The sequence below is a fragment of the Beta vulgaris genome, chromosome 7 (genome assembly GCF_026745355.1).
Source record: "Beta vulgaris subsp. vulgaris cultivar EL10 chromosome 7, EL10.2, whole genome shotgun sequence".
Lineage (NCBI taxonomy): Eukaryota > Viridiplantae > Streptophyta > Magnoliopsida > Caryophyllales > Amaranthaceae > Beta > Beta vulgaris.
In genome coordinates this window covers 4,137,742-4,148,379 of record NC_079208.1, presented here as the reverse complement: position 1 = coordinate 4,148,379, position 10,638 = coordinate 4,137,742, and the positions used below count along the sequence as shown (strand labels likewise).

The 10,638-nt window shown below is 38.8% G+C and overlaps 1 protein-coding gene across 1 annotated transcript; it reads right to left on the bottom strand.

Moving 5' to 3' along the window:
- Nucleotides 1–3,136: 3,136 nt before the first annotated feature.
- On the bottom strand, nt 3,137–9,791 carry LOC104898357 (jasmonate-induced oxygenase 4). Its single transcript, XM_010685422.4, is given in 4 exon segments — nt 3,137–3,604; nt 3,752–4,085; nt 5,231–5,475; nt 9,378–9,791. Coding segments are annotated over 4 exon segments (1,038 nt in total). The 5' UTR covers nt 9,594–9,791; the 3' UTR covers nt 3,137–3,361.
- Nucleotides 9,792–10,638: the final 847 nt, after the last annotated feature.

Genomic DNA, 10,638 nt, shown 5'->3' with positions numbered 1-10,638 from the left:
AATTGTACTGTTATGTTCAGGCATGGGAGGTGGTACTGGAGGCTCCTCTGTGTTTGAGACAGGGCTTTGAGTTTGGTTCCTAGTTCTAGGTCTCCTAACTGGGGTGGTTTTAACCCTTTTATTTTTCTTGGAGGGGGTTTGTGACTGAGGAGGCAGTGTTCTTTCTGTGGGAGGTGGTGTTTGAGCTCTAGGAGGTGAAGGAGGTGGAGGTGGTGTTTGAGCTCTAGGATGTGAAGGAGGTGGAGGTGGTGTTGTTGCTCTAGGAGGTGAGGAGGTGGAGGTGGTGTTGGTTCTCTAGGAGGTGGAGCTGGTGTTGGTTCTCTAGGAGGTGGAGCTGGTGTTGGTTCTCTAGGAGGTGAAGGAGGTGGTGTTGGTTCTCTAGGAGGTGAAGGAGGTGGAGGTGGTGTTTGAGCTCTAGGTGGTGAAGGAGGTGAAGGTGTTGGTGGTGTAGGTTGTTTGGTAGGTGTAGGTGCTGTTGTTGGTTGTTTACTAGGTGAGGCATGGGCTGAGATGGACCAGGATAACACTCATCAGCCCCCTCAGTTTGAAACACCTCATGTACTCACATATGCTAACATCATCCACAGATAGGATGGGAACCTCAATTGCAACACAGAACCTCCTTGCCTCTTCAGCTTCCCTCTCCTCTTCCTCTTCTTTCCTTCTTCTCTCTTCCTCTGCTTGCCTCCTTTCTTCCTCTTCCTGTTCTTTCCTTAAAATCTCTTGAACTCTCCTTATATTCTCCAGTTTTTCCTTCTCAGCTTGTTCCCTTAATTGAACATATGCCCTAAATACTATACCAGGATTGTTTGTTTCCTCTACCCACATCTCAATGGTGTCTGTGACCCTACCAAAAGACCAAACCCTCTCCAAGTCCTTATCACTCTCAATCTCCATTTTTCTATTAGTCCTAGGATTATGGACAAGTAACCTAAATGCCTTAGGAGATACACATCCTGCTTAGCTGACTCCTCCATTACATCCTCATACAACCCCATCAAGTGACCACAAGCAGTGTCTTGAACCCTCACATCAAAATCCTTACTGTTATAATGCAAAAGCAACCACACAGAACCCATCCTACCTAGCCAAAACAACAGAACCAACAAATTTCCAACATACATAAGCATAGAACATTTGAATGAAAGGAAAAAAAGGGAAAAAATGCAAAGAAATACTTGTAATAAAAACCGCAACAAACAAACCCTAAAAACTGATTAAACCCTAAACAGAAACATTCCAAAAACAACAATGTTCAACAACACATACAAAGGGATAAAGAACTTACTTAGAACGAAAAGTAGACGCCTCGAAAATTTTGAACTTCCAACCAACTTTCGAAACTGACAAAATTCGCGTTATTTCTCTCCTGAAGAAGACCCAAGATGAAATTTTGGTGCAGGGATGAACCTCTCACAATTGCGCACAAAGTAGTGTCAAATTTCGCTAAGTGGGTAAGAGGATTTAGGTTTCAATGGATGCCTAAGCTCTAGTAGAACAGAGAGTTAGAGAAGAAAGAGATGAAGGGGCGTGGTTTTTTTTGTCAACTGTCATCCTCCAACTCCCAACATAATGGCGCCCAAACTTAATGGCAAAGTTGTAATAAAACACTAACGGCGAGTTAACGTCTGTTAACAAAAAGGGCAATTAATTCTATTGTACAGTAGGTGACGGGTATATGGTGAATTTGGAAACTTGAAAGGGTATATGGTGCAAAAAAAAATTTGTCAGGGGTATATGGTGAAAAAGCCGTAGAAACTAACTAATTCTATATAACTTCTAAACTTATCTTCAAATATATCAACTCCAACAACACAACATTAATCACAATAACAGTTTAACAACAACACCATCTCCACCCCAACAATAACACCAACACATGGCCACCAACAGAGCTTCGGGAGAGAAAGAGCAGGGGAAAAACAACAAGAACAACACTACAACCCACAGCAACAACATCAATTACATATTTACATTTACAATTTAACAACAACAAATCCACAAGAGGAAAAACAAGACAAGAAAACTACCTAGTAGTAGCGTCGGCTTAGTGTGGCATCACCCACACGCAGCACCAACAGATTTTCGGAGGAGAAAGAATAGGATAGCAGTAGCACTAGCCCAGCAGCAACAACGACGAACCAATAACGACAACAAACAACAGAGCAACAACAACAATAACAACATCAACTTGTGATAGAGTATAAATCTATTCCTGGGGCCTCAACCATCAGCTTAAGCTTTTGGTTGAGTTGGTCCTTTGACATGGTATCAAGAGCCAGTGTGACAAAAAGGTCACAGGTTCGAATCTCATCCACCCCTCCTTTCGCAGTGGAACATTTAGCGCTAGGTATGAGGGAGACTTGTGCTGCATCCACACTTCAAGCCCAAAGGGCTCTTGCGTGAGGAGGTGTGATAGAGTATAAATCTATTCCTGGGGCCTCAACCATCAGCTTAAGCTTTGGTTGAGTTGGTCCTTTAACAACTTGGGCTTCGAATTTGCAAACTATAATAAGAAATCAAATACTGAAATAAGGAGGTGATTTACCTCTGCTCACTTGGAGCAGGGGATAACACGCACGGCAGGGAGCGAGCTACGGCGAGACTGCAAGCATCAACAGCAGTGGTGCGCAACACCATCGGCCACGAACAACAGAAGCCCGACAGCCGACGTCCATCGGCGAACAGCAGCACACCGACGAACATTGACAAACAGAGCAAGTGCGAGGAGGACGAAGAAAAAGAAAGATAAGCAAGGTGCCGCAACTCGACGCAGCCGCGATGGTCCGATGCGAGCACAATGGTGGCGCGAAGCCGCGAAAGAGAGGAGAGGGAGGTCAAGTTTCAAGGGGGTTCTGGGTTCTCTTTTGGGTTTTTAGTTTTGAGAGAAATGACGAGACAGAGAGAGAACTTGGGGTGGGTTTATTTACCCATTAACCGACTAAATTAAATGGAAGGAAGGAAGACCGACTTTGGTTTTCTAATTTACGAAATACCGCTCAATTAATTACACAAATCCAAAATACAAAATAATAATAATAAAGATAATTTCATATAATTAAATAAATAAATACATTACAACTCGACAAATAACAATCACATTCACAATGCAAATAAGATAAGAAATTTCGAAACATAATTAACTTAATAATTATATTTAACTTCTAAATAAGCGTTTTTAAAAACAGGACTATTACATTAATGACCAAATCATACAATCTTAAAAGTAAAACATTGTCCTAACGAGCAATTTACTTGATTAAATCTAGTAATACATATGACATAACACGCGTAAAGAAATATAAGAACATTATTTCAAATGCTTCTTTATTATATCCTAAACACCGAATAGCAGTTCCCTTTAGTTATTAATTTTGACAACATTAATCTGCCTTTCCTCTGAAGCCATGTCTTTGAAGTAAACTTGGCCATAATCCTTGAGCCTCTTGTATAATTGAGGCCTGTCCTCGGTTATTAGTTCTTTGAGTGGTCCAATCTCCTTTTCTGGATTTGGAATAGGAAGCATTGCTAAAGAGATTCGATCATATTGTGGATTTATAACAACTTTGTGGGTAGGACTCTCGAATATGCCATTACTTATTATCTGCAATACATCATAAATACCCCGTTGATTCTTAGAAAGCTCTAAATTATTAATAGTTTTTTTTAACCAATTTACTAATTAAAGAAACAAAATAATGAAAAACAATTAATCAAGGGTACAACAATATGATCCTATATACTTAATTACCTCCAACTGATCAGCAGCATGGATGATGAGTGCTTCAGGAATGATGGGAACCCTAAATCATTGACCATCTTTCAAAACTTGAAGTCCTTCTATCTCATCATCCTGCAAAAGAATGGTGATGGCAGATCCATCTGTATGCGCTTTCAACCCAATAACTTGATTTGAGCTTGGGCATCGAGGATAAAAATTGAACCTTGCATATATTCTATCTTCTTCGTCATCTCCCCATAATTCAGAGAATCGACTTTCTTCCAACTTTAAGGAAAGTGACATAGCTTTTAGGAGTACTTCAGTGACTAGCTCAATCTTGATTGAATAATCATGCAAAGTTGCTCTAGAATAATCAAGAGTGGATCCAAAAATTTAGTCTGTTATACATGTGCAATATCATAATAAAATATAATAAACGAAATTATCAATGATCTTGCCGAATAGTTACTTATTATTATCATCATCATCATCATCATCATCATCATCATCATCATCATCATTATTATTATTATTATGATTATAATATTAATTAATAATTGTTGTTATTATTATCATTATCAATCCGACTTGCGTGGACCCGGTTCACACTAAAAATAGTGTGGACCAGGCCCAAGCACGTGACCCATTATATCACTTTAACATACACTATATCATTTTAACATACACTATATCATTATAACATACACTATATCACTTTAACACACCCTATATCACTTTAACATACACTATATCATTGTAACATACACTATATCATTTTAACACACCCTATATCACTTTAACACACCCTATATCACTTTAACATACCCTATATCATTTTAACATACATTATATCATTTTAACACACACTATATCACTTTAACATACACTATATCATTATAACATACATTATATCACTGTAACATACACTATATCACTGTAACATACACTATATCATTTTAACATACACTATATCATTTTAACATACACTATATCACTGTAACATACACTATATCATTTTAACATACACTATATCATAAACTCACGTGATATAAATCGGGTGCACACTAATTAGTGTGCACCGGGTTCATATTAGTTTTTTTATATCATTATTGCCATCATCATATTATGAGACAAAATGAAACTTAACTATGGCCACGAAAGAAATAGAGACAAAAAGGTAATGTAAACTTAGAAAGAACGAGTTTGAAACCATGCTAGACTTAGGGCCTGTTATCTTCGGCATAAAACAACTGAACTGATCTGATCTGATCTGAACTGAACTGAATTGAACTGGCTGAACTGAACTGAAATGAATAGTGATATGTGAGAGTAAAAGTATTGCCAAGAGCTGAACTGAACTGAACTGGTCTGAACTGAACTGAACTGATCTGAACTGAACTGAACTAAACTGAAAATAAACTGGGGAGAACAGACCCTTAGTGATATTATAAGTAGATGTCAAAACATCATGAGCAGTCGGAGAAAGAATAGCATTCAAGTTCTGCTCACCTGAAAGTTTGAGGTTTTTCAGGCCAATATTGAAGTTGGCGCTTACAATGTGGAAAAACTTGAAGATGAAGCTTGTCATTCCAGTTGAAATTTTCACGTCGAATTGCATTATCATTTCCATAACCTTCAAGACTATCACCTTTGGACGAGTACTTCTCCTTTTCCTCTAGCGGCAATTTGAAGAATTTCCTGCTAATTTCTCGTATCTCATCAAGCAATTCACTCTTTATACCATGATTCACAAGCTGTATTCCATTATTATTGAAGTAGGTTAGACAGATCATTGTAAAGATGTTATATATTCAAGAGTATACATTTCATTTTTTTCTAGTAGTAATTAATCACTATATTTTTAATTTTTTATTTTATGAAAGTTTCTATTTATTAATCATTATATACCCAATTTTTTTAGTAATATTTCTCTTTATATTTTTATTTGCACATGCCATGAGAAACTACTTATTTTCCATGTCTTTATGTTTTTTCATTTACTTTGTTTTGTAATAGAGTAAGTTAAAATCCTTTACAATTAGGAGGAACTTGGGGATCTCTTACAAGGGGTGAGACTTGATCTAGGTACTTTTTTTTTTTTTTTGAATAGTAAAATTAATTCATTAATAAAAAGTCATACAACATCTACATAAGCAATCGAATCAAACAAATACATAAGTTGAATCAAACAAAAATTTCCTTCATAAAAACTACGATCGTCAAACAAATCTTGCAATGTGGAACATCTCCCGCTTATATCACTGGAAAATACAGCCTTGTTGGAGAGACAATCTAACGATCCCTTGTAGTCGTGAGGATGATTTCCGTCGGATTCATCTGACCATATTCGAAAAATTGATAACCTTTGTGATCCCGCATAATTCTTCACCAACAAAATAATTTCACGGCAATCCATTAGATCTAGTATCCCGGATTGTAACCTGTAGAAATTCCCCCCTCTAAAAGAGGAGAAAAACCCTGTCTTTCGAAGGAGGTCGAAAAACCTTGTCTTTCGAAGGAGATCGAAAAACCTTTTCTTATGAAAGAGATCGAAAACCCTTTCTTTCGAGGGAGAAATCGTTATTGGAAACCTAAAAACAAAGGTGGAGGCTTTCTAACGGTAAAAATCGATGGAAGCCCCTTTAAAAATCAATAATGGAGGCTAGGGTTTTTGAAAGTAGAGAGGAGAGAGGGGAGAGAAGAGAGAAGCTTTTTAAGATTGATCTAGGTACCTTTATAATCAAAGGTAATACTAATATTAATAAAAGAGTCGAGAAAGCTTGATTTACTTCATTAATGATAAGCAATATTTATACAACAACCTATAACCATAAAGCTATGTATACGGAGAAGCTAAGTACAACAAATATATAAGATTACAAAAGAATATCAGAATATAACAACCTATACAAGATAAATATGTAAAACATGTAAAAAAGAGTGAATAAGCTAAAGTTAGACTAAGTCTAACGTTTATCTCTAATATTCCCCTGCAAGACAGACGTGATAGAGTATAAATCTATTCCTGGGGCCTCAACCATCATCTTAAGCTTTTGGTTGAGTTGGTCCTTTGACAAGACGGGCAGTAAGTGAGTTCGATCTTGGACAACAGAACATCAAGACGAGGACGAGTTAGGGGCTTTGTAGGGAAGTCAGCTAGCTGGTCTCCCGTAGATACATGTTGTACTCGAAGGGTTCCTTTTTGAACCTGTTCATCACGGATGAAATGAAAAGCCAATGATAAGTGTTTCATCTTGGAATAAAACACTGGATTAGAACTAAGATGTGTAGCACTTAGAATGTCACAATATAAAACTGGAGTATGTGACAATGAGACCCCTAATTCCATGAGCAAATTGTGAGCAGCCATTATTTCGGCCGTAGTAGAAGCAGGAGTGCAGTATTCCGCCTCAGTACATGAGCGAGCAAGAAAAGTTTGCTTTTTGGAGCACCATGTAAGAGGGGTAGGTGCGGCCAAAAAATACCACATGGCCCATTGTAGAAATATAGTCATCTTTGTCTCTGACCTAATCCGCATCCGAAAAGGCATGGAGACGAAGAGGTGAGTCATAATGAATGGTGAATCCCTTGTCAAGAGTGCCACGAAGATAACGTATGAGGCGCATTAGAGCGGGCCAATGTGTTGTGCGTGGTTGGGCGATGCATGAATTGCGACAACATGTTGACGACAAACGCCACATCGAGACGCGTTAAGGTAAGGTATTGAAGACCACCAAGTGCAACACGATAGTCTTTGGTTGCTCGAGTGGGGTGCCACAGTCAAGAGTGAGAGGTTGAGTGACAAGTGGTGTAGGGGGTGGTTTGGCATCAACCATGTCGAGTCGATCAAGAAGGTCAATGATATATGGACGTTGAGTGAGAAAGAACCCAGTTGTTGTTGGAATAACTTCAACCCCTAAAAAATATGATAGAGAGTCAAGGTCCTTTAGAGCAAAATTAGCATCCAACGTTTGAATAAAGGAGGTGAACTTAGTTGCATTGGGTCTTGTAATTATAATATCGTCAACATACACAACTAGATAAATGGGATGTGGAGTTGAGGATAAAATGAATAAGGAAGTATTAGACACAATTCGCTTGAACCCCAAACCAATCAAAAAATTAGTGAGTTCCGAATATCAAGCTCGAGGAGCTTATTTTAGGCCATAGATGACTTTCTTGAGTTTGAACACATGATGAGGGAGTGTAGGATCAACAAAGCCCGAAGGTTGAGACATATAAACATCTTCATGAAGGGTGCCCTGTAGAAAAGCATTGTTAATATCAAGTTGACGGAGATGCCAACCATGAGTTACAACAAGAGTGAGGAGAGTGCGGATTATGGCGGGGAGCATAACCGGGCTGAAAGTTTCAGTGTAGTTAACACCGGGACGTTGCTGAGATCCTTTAGCAACAAGACGACCTTTATACCTGTCATTAGAGCCATCTGAGTTATATTTAATGCGAAAAATCCATTTGCGTATATTTAACCAAGTTCCATGAGGGATTAGGAGGCACCAAGTCCCACGTGCCAATATTATGGAGAGCAGCAATTTCAGAGTCACCATCACCTGACCCCCACCCCCATTCCTGACCCAATTTTTGCACCCCACCCCACCGAATTTTCGCGCCCCCACCCCCACCTCTCCTCTGTTTCGTCGGACCCCACCCCATCGGATTTTCTCAAGACATGACCCCCACCCCCATCGGATTATCGCAACCTAACCGAATTGGCGAGTTTCGATTATGGGAGGGGGGGCTGCGCGACGACGGGGGAAGGGGAGGAAGGAATGGGGGATACGCGACGATTGGGGATGGGGAGGAGGGGATGCGCGATGACGGGAGAAGGGGATGTGGGGATGTGCGACGACTGGGAAAGGGGAGGGGGGTTGCGCGACGACGGGGGAAGGGGAAGGGGATGCGATGCGAACGACGGAGAAGAAGGGGGGCTGCGGGAGGTGAAGGGGGGAGGGTTGCCGGGGAGTGGGGAGGGGGGTTGCCGGGGTGGGGAGGGGGATTCGGGGGTGGTGGGGAGGCGGAGGGGGGCGACGGGGGAAGGGGAGGGGGACGATGGGGGAAGGGAAGAGGGTGGTGGGAGGAGGTGGTGGTGGTGAAGGGGTGATGTGGCAGTGGGGGTAAGGGTGAGGGAGAGGTGGTTAGGGTTAGAGCCAACAGTGTATTAGATTAAGGTTAGTGTTAGGGTTTAATTTAGGTTAGTTAATTAGGGTTAAAAGGGGGGTTAATGACTAACGGAAGTCTAACACCGTTAGTCAAAAGGGTAAGTTGATGTATTTTTTGAAATGTGAGGGGTATATGATGAATTTGGAAAGTTGAAAGGGTATATGGTGCAAAAAAAATTGTCAGGGATATATGGTGAAAAAACCGTTATTTTTTTTTACTGTAATCAAGAATGAAAGCTCCACTAAATATAATTGTTGAAAGTTTTCCTTGTAAAAAAAAAAGTAAGTCTAGATAGTAATATGTAATTTAGAATTCATGTTCGAATAACTCCGAATCCACGTGACACAATTCGTGGATCTGTCTTAAACTTTATGCAAATAACAACTAATAAATGTGGAGGAAGTATATATTATCTAACAAAATCCTAATAAGAACAAAGTTAAAAAAATTTAGTAAGACAAGGAAATAAACGAACCTGGAAACAACCCCATGAACTAAGAGCAGATTGAAGTTTGTCAAGTTCTTGGGGGTCCGATGATGAAAGGAGGGAGAAGTCGAGGATCGGACGATCCATCAAAGGAATAGGACGATCACCATCTTCATTATCATCCTTCAGTTGTACGATGTAAGCTTCGGGCACAACCCCATCTTGCAGTAACTCTTGTACAGGTTTCAGAGCAACAGGGGCCATGTTAATGTATTAAACTTACAAGTTACAAGGTGATGAAGGTTAAATTGTGTGAAATGTTTCAATGGAATTTGGTGGTGTATTATGGAAATAAGACGAGAACTGTAGTTTATATAATGTGGTTCATCAACTTAGTTACTTCTACTTGCACATTTTATGGGTCATACACCTTGTTGTCGCCACAGTTGGGGTAGCTCCCTTCTCCACAAGATGATCAGAGTGAGACATAATTGAAGGTGACCTCTCAAAATTCCTGCAGTTCAGTTATGGGTTTGCTGATATTGGATAATATTATATATTTATATGTAAAGGAATAATATTATATTGTGAAGGGTAGAAGGGTATTTTCATAGTCATAGGTCTGTATTGTAAACACTATATATATTGAATGCCAGGTTAACCTACAATAGGTTAACACAATTATTTCCCACACTTGTACAGCTGAAAATAGAGCTTTTTTTAATTGGAAAAAGACTATTAAAATAGTTAATTTGTTAGAAAAGACCTAAATATTTTTTTTTTTTTTGAAAAAGACATATTATAATATTTCCCTTTTGTAGTTTAAATCATCTCCAACATGTTTGGCAAAAAAAAAAAAATCAATTTTCGACATTGACTTTTTTACTCCCATAATTTAGTGGGACCATTTTCCTCTCATTTATCACTTAACCCATAAAACCCCCTTTCTTCTTATCTCGTTTTTATTGCGCATTACTCTCCAAAAGTCCAACTACCAGTTGAAGAAGTTGCAATCTTTTTTACTCCCTCAGTCTTAAAATATACTAGTTTTGAAGCCCGTTCGTTGCACGGGTTGTTTTTTATATATTTTTTTTGTAATTTTTTTGTTAACATTATTGATTTTGTATTACCTTTAATATATGTTAATAAAATCATCATTAATTATTCATCAAATTGCCTCATAAAGTTACGCTTATTTTATTAAGGATTCACTTATCCCCTACACTTGTTAATTAAAGGAGTACCTCTATGCTAAACTACACTTTTTTTTTCATTTTCTTAAAAATCATGCTCAAGTTCATTATTGTAA